The 22813-nt window shown below is 44.9% G+C and overlaps 1 protein-coding gene across 2 annotated transcripts in view; it reads left to right on the top strand.

Moving 5' to 3' along the window:
- Positions 1-3046: 3046 nt before the first annotated feature.
- Positions 3047-22813, top strand: part of LOC143821210 (discoidin domain-containing receptor 2-like) — a 29663-nt gene continuing 9896 nt past the window's right edge. The window contains exons 1-13 of one of the 2 annotated variants that reach the window (XM_077304817.1): positions 3047-3336; positions 6561-6713; positions 8534-8636; positions 9644-9872; positions 10515-10662; positions 11101-11206; positions 13285-13471; positions 14980-15226; positions 15675-15773; positions 16335-16495; positions 18096-18291; positions 20337-20581; positions 21712-21833. In XM_077304817.1, coding sequence (XP_077160932.1) covers positions 6635-6713; positions 8534-8636; positions 9644-9872; positions 10515-10662; positions 11101-11206; positions 13285-13471; positions 14980-15226; positions 15675-15773; positions 16335-16495; positions 18096-18291; positions 20337-20581; positions 21712-21833 — 1922 coding nt within the window. In that variant the 5' untranslated portion in view covers positions 3047-3336; positions 6561-6634. Of the gene's footprint in view, positions 3337-6560; positions 6714-8533; positions 8637-9643; positions 9873-10514; positions 10663-11100; positions 11207-13284; positions 13472-14979; positions 15227-15671; positions 15774-16334; positions 16496-18095; positions 18292-20336; positions 20582-21711; positions 21834-22813 lie in introns of both variants that reach the window. The other variant, XM_077304816.1, reaches the window with a different exon arrangement.

Raw genomic sequence — 22813 nt, 5'->3', positions numbered from 1 at the left:
TGGCTCATTAGACCTCGATGCTGGCCAGTTTGTACATTCACAAAAGAAAAGGTCAGTTGATGTAATCAGAATGGCTGTTCTCTCAAGGGCCTTTGGGATGCCTGTCCTGGAGTCACACTCCCAAAGAGTGAAATTTATAATCTGTGTGGCATAAATTGTGCATCCACTGTGGATAAACTATCCTGGAATAAATGGCCTGAGGATGGGGAACTAGAGGAATAGGAAGGTGACTGTAAGCCGCTTTGAGCCTCCTTCGGGTAGGGAAAAGTGGCATATAAGAACCAACTCTTCTTCTTCTTCTTCTTCTTCTTCTTCTTCTTCTTCTTCTTCTTCTTCTAGTGCATTGCACCGAGGAACATACAGGGCAAGAAACTGAAATGTTTCACACGTGATACAGCTGCAATATCAATCTTTATTTTACAGTCATTTAGACCAAAATTTCAATTGTACTGCTATACAAAGCAGTTTATAAAAAGGGGAGGTTTTTAACATTAAAAAATGTTAGAAATGCATCAGCAGCAAAACTTCATAGCTTTTAAACCATACAAGTCAACATTTTAAAAAGCTGCAAATCTGGGTTTACAATTTCGTGTATGTACAACAGAGCTAATCCCAGATTTTTGTTAGGTGTTTGCAGAAGGTATTTATTGCATTAAGAGATATATTTAAGAAATAACAGTCTGCTACATGCAAAGGTAAAGTTTTGTGGAACTCTCATAGCTGCTGCAAATACTTCTGGGGCATCTACACAGCAGGATGCCCTGTACTTACTTACTTTCTTTCTTTCTTTCTTTCTTTCTTTCTTTCTTTCTTTCTTTCTTTCTTTCTTTCTTTCTTTCTTTCTTTCTTTCTTTCTTTCTTTCTTTCTTTCTTTCTTTCTTTCGGGAATTGCTAGAATGCTGTAGCAATATAAAACTTTATTGCTAGGATTTCATAGTTTCTATCTTCCATTTTTAAAGGTACGTTTCTAGCCCTTTTGTTACAATGGTATAACTTTGCAAGGAAAAAGGCTAGAGGTGTATTTTTTTCAAATGAAACATAGCAACTATTAAATCACAACAACAGAATGTTATTAATATTATAATACTGCAGAAATCTCTCATTTCCTGGTGCATGCCTTTCCTTCCATGTGATGCCCAATGGCACTTTGACTGCAATCATTTAAAAAAAAAATAATAACAAAAAATTGTGTTTGGGAAAGATTGAAGCAAAGTACTGAATAAAATAGCAACAAACAGAAGATGATGTTAGTGCTCCTGAAAAGAAAGCGGCAGTATTAGCATCCAATACAGAGCAAAATGTCCATGTGGACATATCCATGGATCCATGGGCTTAAAACATACTTGTGACACTTCTCTCATTGTTTTTAATATTTACATCCTAAGACATTTTGAGTTATAAGAACATAAGAGAAGCTCTGCTGGATCAGTTGTTATTCCAGCATCTTCTTTTCACAGTGGCCCACCAGTTTCCCTGGAGGTATGCTGGTAAATTCCCAGAGATATGGGGAGGGATCTCAGCCAGGGTATAAAACCATAGAGTTCACCCAGCAAAGCAGCCATTTTCTTAAGGAAAATTGATCTCTGTAACTGATCTAAAGATCAGTTCTAACTCTTGGAGGACCCCAAGCTCCACCTGGAGTGGGGTACCCCTAGCTACTGGTCCAGACAACAGTACTATGTGAGCAAGAACATTCTTGAATCAAAATTTCACCTCATACCTTGAATTTATTAAGTGGTATCTGGCAAACTACTATGGACTGATTCTCCCTGATGTGGAAGATCTGTATCTGGACTGTACAACCTTAAACTGCAAGTGGGGCTGAAATGACTGAATTCTCCTCCATGCAACAAATTCCTTCCCCATAGAAAATTAGTAGTGAGGAAGGCTAGGCAAGAGCTTTTCTCCTCAACATGCTAAGTTTTCTGTGTGCAAGGTTATTTTTATTTGTATGGGGGACCATTCAACCATGTCAGGCCCTTACTCGGAAGTACAGTCCAGATACAGGATTACTGCCTAAAAAAGTAGGGATGCCAGTCTGCAGGTAGGACCTGGGACTCATCTGCAGATTACAGAGATCAGTTCCCTTAGAGAAAATGGCTTCTCTGAAGGGTGGACTCTATGGCATTGTACCCCACTGAGGTCCCTGTCCTCCCCAGCCTCTACCCCCAAATCTCCAGGAGTTCCTAACCTGGATCTGGCAACTCTAGTCCCTATCCCCAGGCAGTGCCCAGAGGGCATCTGGCAACCCTATAAAGAGGACTAGGCCACTGTTCAGAAGATTCCAGTACTGAAACTTATGTTTGGGCAGGAATAGAGAAGATGGAGGATATTTCCGCACATCTGTAAAAATAGCATTATGCTAGCTGAATGGCATAATGCTAAATATTTCCTTTCCTCAAATGCCACCCTCTGTCCCAGAATCTCCAGATATTTCTCAGTGCAGAGCTGAGTGCTAATTCACCAGGCAATTCAACTGCAGGGGGAGGGAGGAAAAGCTGACTGTGCATACAGCGGCCACTCAGTCCTTGACAATGGACTCATACTGAATCAGGCCACCCTTTCAGAAAGGTTTGAATGTTACACACTGGGCAAGGATCCTCCCCTCTGTGGTGTTTCTCCACGTGCTTAATATAGGCTCCAGCGGTGCATGTGCAAGATACTCTGCGCTTCTGCTTACCAGCGCCTGTGCAAGTCCTTAATTTTGTTGGTGCACATATACATATATGCAATATATATATTGCAGCGAGTGAGGTTCAGTCCTGGCCTGCTGGAAGTAGCAGCATTGTGGAGAGCAAACCGGGCCCGGCTTCACAGCCTGTGGGAACAGCGCAGAAGCTGGAGGGCCCCCCCCCCTCCAGTGTTTGGCTCCCTGGCCCCTGTTCCCTGAAGCAGCTTTTGTCTTGTGGTTTGCCTCGTTTGCATGCAATGCCTGGCCCCTGTCCAGACAGGCCTGGCCCAAGCGCTGGAGAAGCGGCTCCCCGCCAGAGGGGCTGGAGCAAGGGCTGGAGGGGAGGGGACGAAGCGAGGCAGGAGGGGGGGGGGGCGAAGGAGACAGCGGCTCGGGCTCCAAAAATCTGCTCTTTTCCGTGCCCTCCGTCAGACGTTGCCATAGGAACGGTAGTGACAAAAGCAAGGGAGTCTCCAGGGCCTATGTGGAGGGACGGAGCAGAGGAGGAGTTTCCGAAAGTTTGAGCTGATCTGCTGCTGCTGCTGCTGTTGGAAAAGTTGCTTGCGAGGGGAAGGGATGTTGGGCAGCCGAGCGCAGCTGGATCCATGGCGGTAGAGAGGCTGAGATCGCCATGGTGGAGGAGGCGGAGAGGCTAGGCTGGGCAGGTAGGGCCTTTCTTCCCAGGGGCTCCCTCTTGCCGCTTGGCTTCTACGCCTCCTCGGTTTCTTGCGCGCGTCCGGGCGGTGTGCGTGCAAGCCTGTCCGAGCGCTCGCCCGCTTGCTCGCTCGCTTCCTCTCAAGACAATGTTGGCAGCCGGCCGGGGAGCCCTCGAGCCACGGGGCCTGCCTGGCCTAGCTTCCCGCGCCTTCTTGTCACGCCGCGCGGGAGGGGACTCGGTGGGGTGTCCTGGCGGCAGGAAGCAGGCGTGGGCCGGAGGGAGGCCAGAAGGGGCTCTCGGGCGCCTCTCCCTCCCCTCCCTCCCCTCCCCTGTGGCCTAAGTCAAAGCAGAGGACATCGGCTCAGGCTTGGCTTGCCGCTAGCTGGGAAGGGAAGGGGTCTGGCTTTCTCCAGTGCAAAAATGTTGTTCTCCGTGTGCAGGAAATGCGAACTGCTCCCGCAAAAGGAGAGCGGGGAAACGGGCCGATATTCTTTCCGCGAGGATCGGCAGTCTTCCCACGGTGAAAGCATCCCCCATGAGACATGTGGCAATATAATACATGGGTACATAATTAGGTACATAATAATAGTACCTAATAATAATACAGGATAATACATGGGCAGGCAAAAAAGAATGATGCACTTTCGTGCTTTCTTTCAGCAGAATGTCTTGCATGGTAGACACCATCATACACTCCTAAACAATGGGTATGCTTATGGGAGAGAAGGAAGATGTATTTCCCTCCACCCTCAGGTTTTGGAAAAGGTGGCATGAATAACTTTAGATTCAAGTGGGTAGCAGCGTTGGTCTGAAGCAGCTCAACAAAACAAAATCAGAGTCCAGTGACTCCTTTAAGACCAACAAAGACTTATTCAAGGCGTGAGCTTTTGAGTGCAAGCACGCTTCCTCAGACTTTGTTTGCCTGCTTATCTTTTGGGAAATGCTGCCACCCTGAAACGGGTGGGGCTTTCTGAATCCTCTTGGGAACCAGGACCTTGCACATCACTATTGGTATCTGAGGCAGAAAACCAAGCTGACATCCCTCGTATCTGTAAAAATAACCCATTAAAAGGCTGACCGTTCCGCACCCTTAATGGTATGCCCCTCGCGTCTCAGCGAAAAGGTGGACTATAAACAAAGTAAATAAATAAATACACGCCAATAGCCTTGGCTTGCCTTATGGTAGGGCTGGATTTGAGAGATGGGATCATATGGATTAGGAGGCAGTTCCTACCCGTCTTCTTGCTTAAATGTATGCTCTGCATGTAATTGCGTTCTAACAGTTTTCTCACCCTTGGTTTATGTGTATGTTGTTAGTGTGTCTTACTAGGTGGCTAAGGAATAGGACAGATAGTGGATGCATGAAATGCAGAGCCACATTTCTGAGTTTTTTGGGGAGGGCTCAGTATTTTGTTTGTTTGTTTGTTTGTTTGTTTGTTTGTTTGTTATTGTGTCTCGCCACTTAAATGTGCAGTATATTGAGAATGTTATGCATTGACAGTAAATGTTGACAATGGCTCAGGACTGGATGGCTAGACACACAGACTGCAAAAAAACATGAAAGGGGGAAGAAGGCAGGAGCTGGTCAGGAGGATCTCATCAACTAACAAAAGGCTTTGGAGATTGGAGCAGAAGGCTGACAGATGCTGCAGGGCTTCAGCAATGCACTTCTTCCTTCCTGTGGAGAACTCATCTTGGAGGAAGGTGGCAGGAAGCCTGTGCATTTGCCTGGCATCAAAAGGGTGGAACGTGGGTGCTTTCTATCCAAGGTTGAAACCAGCTTTGTTGGCTCCTTCCTTCCTTCCTTTCCTCCCATCCCACCACCTCCTTTTCAGCATAGATGGCTCTCCAGGCCAAGGAAAAGTTTCTGTTCCTCCAATGACTGAAACAGGATTTTTTTTTTAAAGTATGGATGCTGCCAGCTGAAAGCAATTAGCAACTGGATCCGCCCAGGGCCCCCGGCAAGGAGAGTTTAACGCTTTCCTGTCTCTCCATCAGATCATAACGGAGAACTTTGGTCTGTTTTGCTGTCACCTTGCTCTCTGTGCTTGTCAGAGGGGAGAAGTTTGGAATGTGTGCTTTTGGGAAAGAGAGAGAAAAATTAGCAAGCTAGATTTTTGCCAATAGACACTGGTTTTTAAAATTTCCATCAAATGGAATCAAGTGGATCCACATTGAAATTCTTTGATGGACTTTCCATTTGTATATGCTCCAACCATTCCTTTTTACCAAGGATGGTCCATATTTTAGGGGTGATGCTAAAGGGAATGACAGAAAATGGCTATAAGACTACAAAGATTTTCTGCAAGATGATTGAGAACGCATAGAACAAAGTCTGCAAATTCTTATAGTCATTCAGAAGGAACACAGTGCATTCCAATAGTCATTGTTATATTTGTTATGTGTCATTAAGTTCCTCCCAACTTACAGCAACCCTATGAATTAATGACTGCCAAAATGTATTATCCTTAGCACCTTGCTCAGTTCTTGCAGATTGCGAACATAAGAGTACACCACGAAAAGAAAGGGACGGTTCAAAATTATTGTAACAGAAGAAGAAGAACCTATCCCGGGCTATATTAAACAATTTAACAATAAATACAAATAAACGTTTCTTATCTCTTCTTATATTTTTATGTGTATAAGCACAACCAGAACGGCCTCTAGATTAAACTGTTTTCAATTTTGTTTTCCTCAGTGGTTGTCCTTCTTTAAATTATATTATATATATGTGGCCTTTGGCTCTCAGGTTTGGGGATTGCGAACATAAGGCCATGGCTTCTTTTACAAAATCAACCCATCTTATGTTCCTCTTTTCCTTCTGAAAATCAGTTATCTTGATTTTGGTGTCCAGCAACACTTCCTTAAATATTGTTTTAGTTTCAATTTTTTTCATTTGTGCAAACCATTGCCCCAATTGTTGTGTTAAGTGCCTTAAGTTAAAATATTGTTATTAAAATATTGTTGATATCAATAATAAAATATTGTTGGATAAAATATTGTTGGTATTGTTGGTATGAAACTCCGCAGTCAGGCTGCTATTCCCAATAAAAAACGTCATGGGGGCACTGATTTGTAGATCTTTTGATGTCTTCTTCAGTTTGACACTAAATGTTGTGGGTCAACTAGAATAATTTCTGGATTTAAGAAAGTCATTTTTAACCTTATGAAGCCACCCACCTAATCCTGAAATCTCTCCAAGCCAATCATCTTTCTCTCTGTCTCTTTCAGACATTTGAATGGCAGTGACTGACCACCAAGGAGCACCGCCCGATTGACCAACGGGCTGTGTGGAAACTCTTCCCATGTCTCCAAGGATGCTCTGTTTGCCAGTCCTACTGTTGATTGGCCTCTCCTGTTGCTCCAGCTCAGAAGTGAACCCTGGTAGGAGGCTACTAGTGCAGCATTAAATTATTAGGTAGACTCCACCTTGGCTTTATGCCCCAGTACCCAAGGACTTTTCTTATGTATATATTGGGCATTCACACCATAAAGTGCAAATCTGTGTGCTAGAGAGATATGGTCCCATACTGTATGTCCCATCATCTTTCCTATGGGTCTCTTGGCTAGGTTTATATAGGAAATGGATGGGGGCTTTGTTTGGATGCTCTGGGGGCATGTGATTGGCTGCTGAGGAGGGATGTGATAGCCCACAGGCTTGACTGGCATCCTAAGTCACAGTGGTGCTTAGCAATGACAAGGAAGTAAGAGCACTCCATTTTTCCTTTGGCATTGGTCAGTGTGAACTACATCAGCATTTTCAGTGCTGTAACATTATTTTAGTATTGGGGATTTATCTGAGTGGAGGAATTTAGTAAACTTTCTGTGCCCATGGCACATCCTTGGTGCCATCTAGGTTCATATCAGAACCTGGTATGATGCTGGCACGAGGCTGGTGGGGCTTGCTACAGTATTTCTCAGAGAAGTGCTGGCATTGTGTTTAATTGTCTTTCTCAGCCCTTTTGAACCTAGCCTTAGGGTGGGGCTGTAAAATGAATAGCTGAGGCAAATAAAAGTGTTCAATAACAATGGATCAGAGCAGCAGATGTCAGACAAAACTAATCATCATTAACAGGGTAAGAGCTGGGAAGCAAATCTTGTAATAGAATAAATACAGTAAGCTTAGGAGCATTTAAAATGTAGAGAGAGAGGGAAAAAATAATTCACATTGTAGTTCCAATAGATGTTAAAAGGGTAGTCAACAGACTCAACTGTAAATTAAAGGGTACATTTTAACAAAAGCCAGGTGGGCCCTGAAAACGTACTGAGTTCAGGGCTAGGAAGAGAGCTGTGATATCGTTCCTCACTGGGGAAGCAGGGACTGCTAAGTTTCAGATTGAACATTGCATGAGAGGGGGCTTAAGCCTTCTTCTTGCATGCTGTAGTCCTCAACCCTATCAGGTCTGGAACTCCCTAAGGATGTCTGTTGTTGACCTGACTCAGAGACATTCCTGGGGAAAGCATATCATGTACTTAGGCTCTGAGTTTCTACCACCCTCACAGGGTGCCTATTGTGGGGAGAGGAAGGGAAGGCTATTGTAATCCGCTTTGAGACTCCTTTGGGTAGTCAAAAGTGAAGTACAAAAAAACCCCAGTTGTTCTTCTTTACTGGGCCGGTATCTTGGAGGAAGTGTTTTCATTTTACGAGATGCTGATATCTTAGCATTTTTGCTCCCTAGGTGGCTTCCACAGTAGCCATTAAAACAATAATCATTCCAAACTTTTATGAAGCAGTTAATGAAGCAATCAGCTAGACCCACAGATTTAAGAATACTTAATCAGGCAGAACAGATGAAGAGCTGAAGAGCCTGGCTAACCATGTGACTTGGAATGCAGAGGCTGGGGATCAGGGCAAGGGCCCTCTCCTTTGTGCCCTGCTTGTAGGATTCCCAGATGCATCCAGCCTCTATTGCGAACATAATGTAGAACAAGATGGGTCATTGGTCTGATTCAGCAGGGCAGTGGTTTGGTCCATGTAGCTTAGGACAAGAACCTCTTCATTTACAAGCTAAATGTGTGTATTTATCTGGGAGGGGAGGGGAGGGGGACAGCAAATTCAGAAAATGATGGTCCTCGAATTAACATCAAACCAGTTCTGAAAAAAGAGAAAAAACTACCTGGGAATACATAATGGGATGTGTTTGTGTGTTCCTCGCCAGTGCTGTCTGTATGCTGATCTAAATATTGTGTTGTCCTTTATTCAGCAATATGCCGATACCCTTTGGGGATGCACGAAGGGACAATCCGGGATGAGGATATCACAGCTTCCAGCCAGTGGTATGACTCTACAGGACCACAGTATGCACGGTAAGCAGGGACTTAGCTCTAAAAAGAAGTAATCCTTAGGTTGGATTCAGCACTAATTTCTGCTGATAGAAGATATTCCCTTCAATGAAACAGGACCGTCTTGCTTCCCCCATCCTACTGAAATGCTCCTCAAAATGCTGCTCTCTGAGGAACAGGGTGGCCCTAAGTGAAATCAGAGTTTGGAAGTTGAGGAGCCAAGGCAGGGATTGGCAAAAATGAACCCCTTCATTCCATTACCTGTCACTGCTTGCAGCTCTTTTCCCTTTCAATTGGAGTTCAAGTGGAGCCTCACTCCATTTGGAGTACTGACTTGCCTCGTCTCAGAATAAGGGGCTGCCTGAACTGTTTCAGTCTGTGACATCACCGTTTCCATTTGAAGAACAATTTCTTCTTTTTGATGGGATCCTGAAACTGTGATTAGAAGGAATAACTTGAGAAGGTGATTAAGGATTTGAGGACAGCCTTCATTAAGCAAGTGAAAGCGTCTGAACTTGAGAGGAGTTAGTGGGCATATCTGATAGTCTTGGAAATGTTACAGGTTCTCTGGACATTTTTCTGAAGCCCACAAGAAAAAAAATGGTGACTCCCCTTAGCAAAGAAGTCTGACTATAATCCTGGTTAGGAAAAAATTGTCCTGACAGTCTGACTCTTAGAGGGTATGAGAGCCAGCTTGATGTAATGAGCCAGCTTGGTGTAGTGGTTAGGAGTGTGGACTTCTAATCGGGCAAGCCGGGATTGAATCTGTGCTCCCCTACATGCAACCAGCTGTTTGACGAGGTATGGCAGAAGATGTGTCTCACATCAACAAGTGATTCTGAGCATGATGGACCATTTTTGATTCTTGGTATAAGAATGATGCATATGTTCACTATGTAATTTTTATAAAGTTCTGCATTCAGTGAGATTCTGTGTTTTCTTCTCTGCTTCCTTCTGCAATTTGATCTTTGCAATGTTGTTTTTTTACCTTTATTTCTCTCTCCCTCTGTCTCTCTTTGTATCACACTCAGGTTGCTGAGGGAGGAAGGGGATGGGGCCTGGTGTCCTGCTGGCCTCCTGCAACCAGAGGATGTGCAGTTTCTCCAGATAGATTTGCATAAACTCTACTTCATCACATTAGTGGGAACGCAGGGGCGGCATGCACGAGCCACTGGGAAGGAATTTGCCCGGGCCTACCGGATAGACTACAGCCGCAACGGGGAGCGATGGCTGTCTTGGAAGGACCGTCAGAACAAGCAGGTGGGTGAGAAATGACTGGAATATATTTGAAGAAGTCATTACAAATGAGGCTACAAAAGTTGCATGACAGCCTTAGTAGCCTGCCTGTCTGCAGTGCTTTAATGTAAGTTGTTTCTGGCATATCAACAGCCTGAAAGTAGAAAGGAATTAACTTCTCAAGTCCTCCCTCCTTTACCTTTTGTGGCAGCTCAGTGGAGAGCCAGTGTGGTGTAGTGGTTAAGAATGGCAAACTCTAATCTGTAGAACTGGATTTGTTTCCCCACTCCTTCTCCACATGCAGCCAGCTGGGTGATCTGGGGCTAATCACAGTTCTCTTAGGGCTGTTCTTGTAGAGCAGTTTTGTTAGAGCTCTCTCAATCTCAGGCTACCTCACAGGGTGTCTGTTGTGGGGAGAGGAAGGGAAAGGTACATCACTTTGGGATACCTTCAAGTAGTGAAAAGAGGGGCATAAAAAACCCAGCTCAATGAAAAGACTGTTGGGGCCTTGGGGTAATGTCCTTAGAAGAGACCAACACAATTTTGGAGGTATAAGTTTTCAAGAGGCAAAATTCCAATTGTCAGATACTCTATCAGCTGTACGGGTCTTACACCTGTATTATCAGCTTGACTGGGGGAAATCTAGCAGTGTCTTCTCTCTTCTAGGTGATTCAAGGTAACATTGACACTTATGATGTTGTCCTGAAAGATTTGCGCCCACCTGTCATTGCCCGCTACATCCGAGTGATCCCTGTGACTGAGCAGCCCATGACTGTCTGCATGCGAGTGGAACTCTATGGCTGCATTTGGTTTGGTAAGAGCTTATGTGGCAGTAGCAGATGGGTTCCTTTCCTCGCTTTGGTAGCTAGCAGCTTGCTCGAGGAAGGAGCTGCTGGCCCTGCTGCTATAGTTGGCCAGAGGGTGGTATTGCAGCTGATAGTCCAGCAGTGATTACATGGGGTCCTCAGTATGAACAATTCTTAGTTTGAGTACAGATCCATCTGCTGTCAAGTTACTCAGTTTTCCTGACTGCCGTGAAAGCTGGCTTGCTTCCTACCTTGACTGCCCATCTGGGTGGTACTGCCTTGCATCTAAACCAGCAGTTCTGTCTCCTGATACGTGTCTGGAGTCCACAGTTAGTGAAGAGATAGAAGAGATATCTGCCCCATCCTTGGCTATTTCTTGCTCAAAGTGGTTTATATGGGCAGAGGAACTGGGATCTTGTTGCTGACACCCAAATCGCCTTTTCCAGATGGCCTGGAGTCCTACAGCATGCCAGAGGGAGGCATAATCACAGGTCCTGGTCACCCTATTGTTTACCTGAATGATTCAACCTACGATGGTTACCAAGAACGCAAGTAAGAGGACGCTGGGGAGGTGGGGAGAAGAGACATATCAGCTGACTTGTGAGGCCAAAATGGTACTTAGATGGTGCCAATTCCACTCAAATCGATTACACACAGAGAAAGATATTGCAGACACAATGCAAAGTAATAGAGTCAGCTTAGAAGTGCCCTAGTATTTTATTACCAACATTTAGGTCTGGGGGGAAAAAGAGTCTGCAAAGCAAATGGATGATTATGATTATGATATTTATTAACTGCCGCTCTCAGCCAAGGCAGGCTTGTGGTGGTTTAAAAAATAAAAGCATAATATACAGCAAAAATCGAATTAATTTACAGGAAAAGCATTGGCTCTTATGTCACCCCCCCCCCAAACAAAATTCCAGTCTTAGCACTCTTGATATTACTCAGACACCTTTGCTCTGCCAGTCCTCAGAGTGGTTTTGCTACTATTTTAGTTTTAGGGTGTGTTTTTTTGGTGTGAGGTTCATAAGGATAAATGTATAATGCAGGATTTGAAAAAAATTCTTACAAGCGTGCCGCCTAACTGAAATATTATATGAGGGGCAAGACTGAACCAGCATTTGATTTGCTGGCATGTACATCTGCCTTGCAAATTGCAAAGCGGGACAAAAATGAAACTTTAAGAAAAGATCCACTGTGATCTTTATTAAATATTGTGTGCCTTATCCCTTGAAGGGCTAGAAACTTTTAAGGAAAACGGAATGTTCACAAAAGGGGCCTGGAATACCACTAGGGGTTAGACTCAAATCTTCACCCTCAGACAGCAGCTCTCAGGCCTGGTACATTCGGGAGTCATGCAATTAATTGTCTCTTGGCTTGGCATAGATACCTTGTTGTAGTGGTTAAGAATGGCGGCTTCTTATTTGATGAGCTGGGTTTGATTCCCTGTTCCCCCACATGCAGCCAGCTGGGTGACCCTGGGCTTGTCACAGCACTGAAAGAGCTGCATTCAGGCTCGTCTACCTCACAGGGTGTTTGTTGTATGGAGAGGAAAGGGAAGGTGATTGTAAACCTCTTTGAGACTCCTGGTAGAGAAAAGTGGCATGTAAAAACCAACGTTTCTTCTTGTGTGGCATATCGATTTGACAGGGATCTCGTCTTTTTCCTATGACAATTTTTCTTGGAATGGGGGCATCATCCCATCATGCATATCGTAGTGTGGGAACAGTAATGTGTGAAAACTACAGAGACTGCTATTGAACAGCCTGGTGACACTGTGCCTCAATGGGAAATGTGACAATCGAGCAGATCACTAGCCAGAACACATGCATATCATAGGGACATAAAATGCCACATTTCCAAACAAAACAACTCAATGAAAAATCTGTTTAAAAAAAACAACTTGTAGATGCACGGCTATGCTCAGTATTGCACTATGCAAAAGATATACACACAGACCAGCCCTCTTGAGCAGTGCCATGTTTTTGGTGTCAAGTCACAGCTGACTTATGGTGACCCTTTGGGGTTTTCAGGGCAAGAGATGTTCATAGGTAGTTGGCCATTGCCTGCCTCCACATTAGGACCCTGGTATTCCTTGGGGGGGTGGGGGGGGGCGTCTCCCAAATACTGGCCAGGGCTGGCCCTGTGTAGCTTCCAAGATTTAACATGACTGGGCTACCCTGGATGATCCAAGTCAGGGCATAGTGCTCCTATTGCCTTAGATACAATAACATTTATTGTATATAGCCAAAGGCCATTACAAAGCACAATTAAAACAATATGGTCCAAATACGAATAAAACAATATTTCTCCAATATTGCGTACATAAAATTGTAAACATGGACTACTGAGTTTCAATAAGAGGGATAAAATGGTGTATCAAGGTGGAGGCTCCTGTAAAAATGCTTTGGCTCGGATCTTCCTAGCAGCCAGAGCAAAAATTACCACCCTATAGGAGACACAGGGGTCGACATCTGATAACAGACAGGTGACTTTGTTAAAATCAGAAATAGGGTGTGAGTTCGGTAATAACTTTGCCAAGAATTGCCTTAGAAAGGTTATCATGAGTACTGGGCCTCCGTCTAGTGATGTTCCTCGGCAGAAGGTAACTGTTAAAGGTCTCTCCCCAGGCTTCTGCACGGTGGTTTGGGCCAGCTGACGGATGGTGTTCTGGGCTTGGATGATTTTACAAAGAGCCACCAGTACCGTGTGTGGCCAGGCTATGACTATGTCGGCTGGAGGAACGACAGTTTTAATAATGGCGCTGTGGAGATGGAGTTCCAGTTTGACCAGCAGAGGAACTTCACCTCCATGAAGGTAAAGCCTTTGGAGTCCTGTGCGTGGGTGCACATGTAGGTGTACATTTTCTCTAGTGATTTTTCAGAATTGAATTTGTGGTATTCTCTTTAATCCAGATTATTATTTTGTAGTGAATGGTTGAGCATAGATATATATGTAGATCACTATAGACACAAGCCTAAGGTGGTCTTCCTAGAAGTAAATCTCATGGGCATACTCTCAAGAAAGTATCCTTAGGATTGCAGCCTTATGTACTAATCAGCTAATTTTTTCCTAATGTAAAGGTCCTGGTCTTTTTGCGATTTACTAATATCAATCTCTATGCCTTTCTACAATCAATTTTATATAGATAAATGCAATTAAACGAGAATATTTGGGGTTATTCTGATGGGCCTTGAAATGTATGCCACGGATTTTCATTCTTGTTTTGGGCTTGGTGTGGGCCAATATAACTTTTTACAACTTTTAAAAAGTGGCATTTAGGCATTTGGCAAAGCAGCACAAAAAATTACAAAACCAGTGGTTTACAGACACAGAAATACCTTATAAATTAATTCATTGCCAAAAACATGAATTAAAAAATGGCACCAGCTTCATTCATAGACTAAAAGATGCCAAGGATGGGGCAAGGCAAACATCTCTCGGAAGGGAGTTGCACAAAACTGAGGATGCTTAGAACATCTGATTTGCCTACAAAAGATCCCTGGCATCTCCAGATCTCACATTAGCACATGTTGGTGAAGACTCTCTGCAAGACCCTGGAGAACTGTTGCTAATCAGAATAGGCAACACTGAGTAAGGTGGACCATGGTCTGACTCAGTTTAAGGTAGCTTGTGTTCAGGTCTAGGAAGGAGATTGTGGTTGGGGGGCAAGGCATTTGCTTTGCATGCCGAGCATCCTAGAGCATCTGTCCCTCAAATCTCCATCTGAAGGAGATTGGAGGTATTGGGAAAGACAAGAAGCAAGACCAGACTTTGAAAATATTCTGATCTCTGAGTCAATTATTCCAGTTTTGATTTCATTTGTCACAAGGAGAAGATCTTGTTCTCTTTCTGCATGCAGGTTTTTTCCTGTTAGCCTTGGAAAGGGCATTAAAATTATTTTAATTAATTGGCCCCTGAGCCTTTAGGGAGGGCGGTATATAAATCTAAATAAATAAATAAATTTCTGGATTCATGGCATATATATGAGTAGTGTAAAAGAAATGACAGATTAATTAATGACTTCAGTGAAAATTGCATGAACCAAATACAGTGTCAGTATATCAGATTTTAAAAAAGCAAGTAGATCTTGACTGGCTCATGCCTCATGGCTCATTCTCTTTGGAGGAACCTTTTCCTGCTTGGGACCTTGGGAAGCTTCTGGCAATCAGTGGGGACAGTGCTGACCTGGCTTGTTATAAGGTGGCGTCATATATTCATAGGTGCAACAAGAGGAAAGGTTTATGTTAATGATGGCTAATTGCAAATGGAAAAGCACAGAGAATAGCCACTACATCTTTCCCCCCACTCCTTTCCCCTTTCAGATCCACTGCAATAACATGTTCTCGAAGGGAGTGAAGATCTTCCAGAGAGTAGAGTGTTTCTTCAAGCCAAGGCTGATAGCAGAGTGGGAGCCTGAACCTGTGGGGGTGGACACTGTCTTGGATGATAAAAATCCCAGTGCACGGTTTGTGACCGTCCCCCTCAACCAACGCGTGGGCAAAGCCATCCTCTGCCACTTCTACTTCGCTGACAGCTGGATGATGATCAGTGAAATCTCTTTCCAATCAGGTGAGCAGAAGGAGACAAATGCTCAGAGCAGGGACTCAGGCAAGGACGTAAAGGGGACCTTCTTCTGGGAGCTGGAGCTTTTCCTGTGGGTTTTGCATTGGCAAGGATCGAATGGTCTGGTTACACCAGTGCCGAGATATGGCAGAGTGAGAAGTCCCCAGTAGATGTTGATTAGGCAAAGGCAGAGCGGAGATGCAGCAGGCAACTTTTTCTGTAGAGGATGGTTAAGCCAAAAAGAGCATATAATTAAATTTAATTATCAAAACATTCTAACCATTCACTTGCAGCATATAGTGTAGAAATGGCCGTCCTTGGCAGTCCTTTGGAGACGGGCTGGTCATTTGTAAGGTCGTGACCCTGACTTGCCAGCCTTGTCCTGGCTCCACTCAGTGCGGGATGTCCAGGCCACAAATGATGGGCTAACATTACCCTTTTGTTTCTCTAGCAGACATGGATGCTGCCAGCCCCACTGTGGTCACTGTGGCTTTAAGCACAACAATGGAACCATTCTCTTCGGAGGAGCCCAATGTGACAGAAGGGACTTGGGGTAAGAATGGGACTCAGAGCCTCAGCCAAATCAGTGTAAGCGTGCATGCTGACCAAGGAATGGAGCATCATTCCTATGCAGACAGGCAAAATAATTTGTGGCTTCTCCTTTTAGAAAAAAAGATGGCAAAGTGGGGGTGGGGATGCATTCCAGAGGGGGCAACTGCATCAGCTTACTATGTCAAAAATGAAGAGGCGCCTTGTGGTAAGTGACCATAATGACTAACAGATATATTGCAGCAAAATGCCACAATAATTCTGTTAGCCTTCAATGTTCCACAAAACTCCGCTTTGTTGGTTGGTGGAGGTATGAATGAGCCTATCGCTCTGGTTTCACCTAAAGCAACATCAGATGGAAGTCTCTTGTGCTCCTTCAGCCAGAGGAATTTTAACAGTGCAGTTCTAAGCAGAGTGACACCCTACTAAGCACGTTGAATTCAATGGCCTTAGAAAGGTGGAATTCTGCTCTATGAGTGCACTATAATCCTGCAGCTGTGCCTCTGGAAGATCTTGCTGCTTGTCTGCAGGACGTATATCACAATGTCTTTGCTTGTCCTTTCAGAGACCACCACATTGTTTGCCACAATCCCCTGGACTGCATCCAAAACCGAGGAATCGAGCACCTCCAGCTTGGTTGGCTGCCTCGTAGCCATTATCTTGGTTCTTCTCATTATCATCATTGCCATCCTGTGGAGGCAGTACGCCCAGAAGCGGCTGGAGACGGTAACGTGCGTCCCGCAGCATGCTGATTTGCTTAGGAAGCCCCAGGCTCCACCATCCAAGCCCTCTCACCCCTCCTCCAACAAGGAGAGGAATTGGCCCCATTAATGGGTACTTTGGCATTCTTGGGAGACTGTTCCTCAGGTGTAATATCTGTAGATTTTGTCCAAGGTGGTCAGCTTAGATCAAGCAAAAGGGAAAAGATTAAAGCTTAGGTCCTGCACCATTTCCCTGACTTGATCTGGGCACCTACCCAAAAACAGCTTTGGTGAAACTTATCACCCATCTTCCATAGTCTCATCTCTGTCAACCCATCTGATGGATGTGTGAGAAACTCTGATGTGTCCATTGAAAAATTCACAGTTGTTGTTTCCCTGACATACAGATGTGTTGGTGAGGGAGATTTGCGCTGATGGAATTTGATACCTTTTGCACAGATGTTAACAATATCTGATTCTGCAGTCCCCTGGCAGAAATTCCACATGTGTAATCTGATCAATAAAAGCCCAGTGGTCTAGACACCACTGTCTAGGGAAGGTTGACTTTCTTAAGACTCTCACTGCCCCTGGCCTTTCCCTAATGCTCTCTCTTACAGCCCCAGTGTGGGAAAATGACAGGAACCTATATTATACCAGCTCTTGGTTTGTTTTTCCCCAACACAGTTCGGACCAGTCCAGGGTGATACCTGCTTTGATCATGGACATTTTACAGAGAAATAGACGTACACTCTCCCTTTCCTACCAGTGTAGCACTGAACTGGATTGGAGTCCTTTCTGGCTGCTTTTTAAAGCCTCTTTATATAGAAAATATATACAATGCTTCTCCAGCAATCTGCACAGTGTGGCTGACAATTTTTGGAAAATCAAATCCCTTAGCTAAAGCCTGAGTAAAAAGAAATGTTACGGTCTGGTACCTAAAAGAGTAAGGTAAGCACCAGGCAAGTCTCAAGGGTGGAAACTGAATTTCCCAAATAATGTGCCACCACTGAAAAAATGTTGTCCTGTCACAGAACACTAGCATAATGTGCGGTTTGATTCTGTCTAAAAAACAACAACAGCAACAACTAAGGTCAAAAGGAGACTTGAGTCCAGCTGTCCAGGTGTTAAGACCTGTTTTAATATTCTTGCCAGGGGATTTTTCCTTGACCTGTTTATGACCTGCTTTAATTGCATAGTATTTTTCCACATCTTAGAAGCCCGTGCTGTCTCTCACATATCTCCTGGGAACATTTTATTGCTTTGCATTGGCTAGCCCGATGTATCTCTTGGGAATGCCTTTGTCCTGTCTAAGCTGTTGCACACACTTTTGCATGAAAGTATTGCCTGTGCCTGGCGTCTTGTCCTGCATGCCTGTTTTCAAATTGGGGGAGGGGATTTGGGGAAAGCATAGAGTCTTGCTTGCTAGCTTTACTTTTTAGTTCTAGCAATGAAAAGCCTTGCCCTGTGTTTGATACTTCCTTCAATAAAGAGATTTCCTTTAGCAGTCTGCTTATTGAGAGTTCAACACCAGGAGACTTAATGTAACAAATAAATAAATGTCATTCATTAATTAAGCCCACCATCTTCTAGGCCTACAGACCATCAACATTCTTCTTCTCCTGCAGGCTCCTCGCCGAATCTTGGAAGAAGACGCCACTGTCCGCCTGTCCTTCTACAGTTCCAGGACTGTCAGCGGTCAGACGCAGGTCCACCAGACCAACCCCACCTATGAGAGAGTATTCCCATTGGACTTGGAATATCACCAGCCCACCACCCTGCTACAGAAACTGCCTGAGCTCTCCCAAAGTGCCGAGGACTCAGGTAGGAAGTGGTTAACAATGTAGGTCAGGCAACACAGACAGAAACAGGTATACTCTAACCCATACTTTTAGGAAGGTAAAAAAATCTGCCTTGGATAGTTAATTTTGGAGGCCTCTTAAGAAGCTAAATAAATTTAGCATAAATCTTTTACTACTAAGGTAGAGGCCATTTGGATTTTTTCCTGCAGAAATGCCAATATGGTGAAAGTCAATGCAGGACACATAAACACCCCACATGCCCATCCACTCCTCCTTCCCAGCTAAAGTGTAATGCAGAGAAAAGGAACAAAAGCCTAAAGGGCTATGAATGGGGAGAATATAGATCTCATCTCTAACATTCTGAAGGAGGAGCTAAACTCCATCCCTGCTCCAGATTGGTTGGGGCAGATCTTGCGTATGGAAGATTTCCTTTTACCCAATTTAAAAAGGGAAGTGCCAAAAGGAGCACGAGGTATGCTCAGAAAGAGCTTGGTCTCATGTGGAAACTCTCAGGGCCATTTCGCACGGCTTCAAAATAGCACAATGGTTGCTAATTGAAAACGCTACTAATTTGGAATAACCCACGACGTCGTAGACAATCTGCAACACTCCTGAAACCGACCCGCAAAAAGCGCTTCGTTGTAGCGCTTTCAGGGGAATCCCAAAAAGTGGATTCACCCTCCGGAAAGCGATACACTCCTACAACCAATCTGCAACAATAGCGATAAAGACCTGTGCGTTAACATTGTTGCGGTTTCTTCAGAGTCCCTCCTCCTGAGCCTGTCCTCCAAACTTCCGGCGAAGCGATCGCCATTTTTTTTTCCCCGAGCGAGTGGAGATCAACGCACCGGCGAGCCTCCGTTTAGCCAGTGAGGCTTCCCAGGCTGCAGTCCCTCCTCGGAGCTGTTTACAGTCACTAAGCACAAGAAGCCCGCAGAAGCCCGTTTGCTGATGTATTTTCCCTTTATTTTTCACACTGTTTCGGCTGAAAATCGCGCCCGTGAGGGGGGGGGAGGGGGGATTTTTTTTTTCCACTCGGAGGCAGCGTGGCCACGATCAAATGACAGCTCAAACAGAGGCTTCCCGGCTTCAGTCCCTCCCCTTCAGTCACTAAGCACACACATCTCACACATTCCATTCAGCCGAAAATCGGGCCCGTGAGAGGGGGGGGGGATTTTTTTTTTTCACTCGGAGGCAGCGTGTTAACGATCAAACGATCAAACGACAGCTCAAACACCCCAGGCAGCTGGATGGGTCTCTCCGTTGCAACGAATCTACCCAGATTCGTTACAATGGGTCTGTTTTTTTTTTTAAAAAAAACCTTCCTTAAAGGGAAAGGGGCTGTTTGGGAGCATGCTAACGGCTGCCCATTGGCTGCTTGACGGCCAGGGGCGGGACGAGCTTGGCAATAGCGCTTCCTTTCTAGCGATTTCTGCCGAGACCGGAAGCCTGTGGGAAACGCTAAAAAACGCAACTGATTCCACTACAAAGGCAGGTATGCATAACGACGAATTCCACTATTTTAAATGGCGATTTTTCATTCAGTGACCAATTTGCAACAAAGATCCTCGTGCAAAAAGGCCCTCAAAAATGCAGTGGGATGTTGCTCTCCATTTGAATAAAAGTCCCAAATGGAAACAGCCTTTGAACGGTCACATTCACACATAAAAGTCCATACCAATATGTCTGCTATAGTTTAGTCCTTAGAATAACAAGTATGTACACAGTTTTGAAGCTATTTTACAGCAGCAGGAACAAAGTGAGAAACAACAGATTTATCCAGGGCTGGTTCCAGGTTTTGGGAGGCCTCAGGCAGAGAGTTGCCAGCCCCTCTCCCTCTTCTGTACACCACCAGGCCTTGATCACATCCTCATGCCCTCCTACCCATCCTCATGCCTCCCACCTGCCCGTGTACCTTCCCCTGCCTGCTGGCAAGACCTGTCATTATAGGACATAGTAACAGCTCTTCTGCACAAAGGATTTTGATTCCTGGTCATGATATCTGGATGCTGACCTCAGTTGTGTCAGAAGGTTGCCCAACTCAGGTCTTCCTTTTGGCTCTTTCAGCTTGCAGTGGTGATTATGCCGAGCCCGATCTTACCAAGTGCACACCTCACCAAGGCTTCCAGAATAATGTCCCACACTATGCTGAAACGGATATCGTCAGCCTGCAGGGTGTGACGGGCAACAACACGTACGCCGTGCCAGCCATCACCGTTGACTCCTTGACCAAGAAGGACATCTCTGTGGCTGAGTTCCCAAGGCAGCAGCTACGGCTGAAGGAGAAGCTGGGAGAAGGGCAGTTTGGGGAGGTATGTGTCCTCTTTCCCCAAAAATGATCTGGGCCAAGCCAAAAGCGAGCTGGTATAAGTCACAAGACAGGACAATAGGCTGATAAGAGTGGGCATCCTGCTGTCTGATAGCAACCTCACTGAACAAGTGCTATTTTGCGATCATATCTGTTGCTATGAAGACAAGATGTCATACTGACAGAGCAGTTACAATGTGATCTCAACCCCTACAGAAGGAATCCAGTTTCCTCCAAGAGCCTGACTACACATTTCACTGTTTCTGGGTCTACCCATGGACTTTCAATTCCATGTCATAGCTGAATTCTTAGGCATGTGTGGACCAGATTCAGATCAGGACCATGGCACCTGAGGAGTGGGGGCTTGGGCCTCCTCTCTGTGCTATTTTCCCAACCTGAAACAGCCCCAAGAGGTTATTTGCCTTATTGAGGAAACTTGTGTAGCGCTTCTTAGTACCTACCTATGAACTTCCTCAGCAGAGCAAATAGTGGCACCTTGGGGTCTGTACAGGTCAGCAAAAGGACACAGGTGAGAAAAAAATTTCCAGTTTGGTATAGCAGTTTAGAGCACCTACTAATCTTGTGAGCCAGGTTTGATTCCCCGCTCCTCCTCCACATGCAGCCAGCTGGGTGACCTTGGGCTTGCCACAGCCCTGATAAAGCTGTTCTGACCGAGCAGAAATATTAGAGATCTCTCAGCCTCACCCACTTCACCGAGGAAGGGAAAGCGATTGTAAGCCACTTTGAGACTCCTTTAGGTAGTGAAAAGTGGCTTATAAGAACCAACTCTTCTTCTTCAGTGGCTGGAATTTGGTGCTCCAGCACCCAATTGTTCTCTGCCCCTTGCTCCATGACTAGCAGACCCAGAATAAGCCAAGCAAGATAAATAAAATTGTGCCATTGTAAGTTGGCATTGGAATTTTGCATTCCTTGTTTCAGAATTTGCTTACTGACAAAGCCTTGCCTGTTAAAGGACTAGAAAAATGTTCAATTTTGAACTGTTGCTGGGATCACCTTTTCACAGGCCCTTGCAGCTAGGTCTGCCTCTATGATTATTCTTGGAACATGAGCCAGGTCAATTGTATTCCCAGCTTTTCCCCATTTTGGATCTGTCTGACATTGTTTCTTCTGCAGGTCCATCTGTGTGAAGCAGATGGTCTTCTGGAATTCCTGGGTCGGGGCTCTGCAGAGGCCTCCAGCAGGGCCGTCTTAGTAGCCGTAAAGATGCTCAGAGCCAACGTCACCAAGACAGCCAGGTGAGCTCAGTCCAAAGAAGGTCTGCCATTGGCTGACAAAGTCTTATGGAGGCCCAAGTGGCATTAACTCATTAAGTGATGCTTAAGACAACCCTACTTTTGAAACAAGCATGGCCTCCACTGTAAGACTGCAGTGAGACCAATCTCAATTAAAGGTAGTTATGTGCTTCTATACATGGAAAAAGCTGTATATAAATCTACAACAACAAGTGAGTGCCTGGTGTTCAGTGACTTTGGGGCATTTGTGTGTAAAACCTGACAATGTGATGATGTTTGTTTTGAGGATGTCTGAAAGCTTGGATATATCAATGAATATTAATAGCCTCTTGGCATAAGTTCAGTTGTGTACATCCAAATTCTAATTTCAGCTGTTCACAAAAATTCATCCGGAATGACTGCATTCCCACGCAGATGTTGATCTTCACCTAGACCGTTTATGCACTGGAGGTTTCATGCTAGGCTGTAGGCTGGACTTTTAGTCGTGACAGGTTTCCCCACCTCTTCCTGCACCCACGTGGGGGAGCATTTGGCCCAGTGCACCTCGTCTGCCCCCGATTTGTGCTCCTGCACGGAAGCTGGAGCAATGAAGTCCTCAGTGCATAAACGGTCCTAGTGTTATTTAACATGAATCCAAAACTAAAATGACAGCCTAATTTTTATGTAGAAAGCTTCCTCAGAAGGGAGATTCTCAACTGGAGCTGGGTCTAGGCTCGGTAGAAACTCTTTCCAGTCATGCTTCTAGCTCCTTTTTCAATGGTTTTGACAAACCTACTAGGATAATGACCTGCCTGCATTTCTCTCAATAACACATGGCTGCCATTATGCATAAATAAGACAATGTGTGTTTTTTTCAAACTATGATACATGTGAATGCTTGCCCACAGCAGACTTAGGTTTCTGATCTGTGTGCCTTATTCACACAGAATGGCTTTTGCACCCATTGAGACTGCATGTTGTGCATTCTGCTGATGTATAAGAGC

This window comes from Paroedura picta, chromosome 12 (assembly GCF_049243985.1).
Source record: "Paroedura picta isolate Pp20150507F chromosome 12, Ppicta_v3.0, whole genome shotgun sequence".
Classification (NCBI taxonomy): Eukaryota; Metazoa; Chordata; class Lepidosauria; order Squamata; family Gekkonidae; genus Paroedura; species Paroedura picta.
Note: the sequence above shows the minus strand (reverse complement) of the source record. Positions and strands in the feature narration are given on the sequence as shown.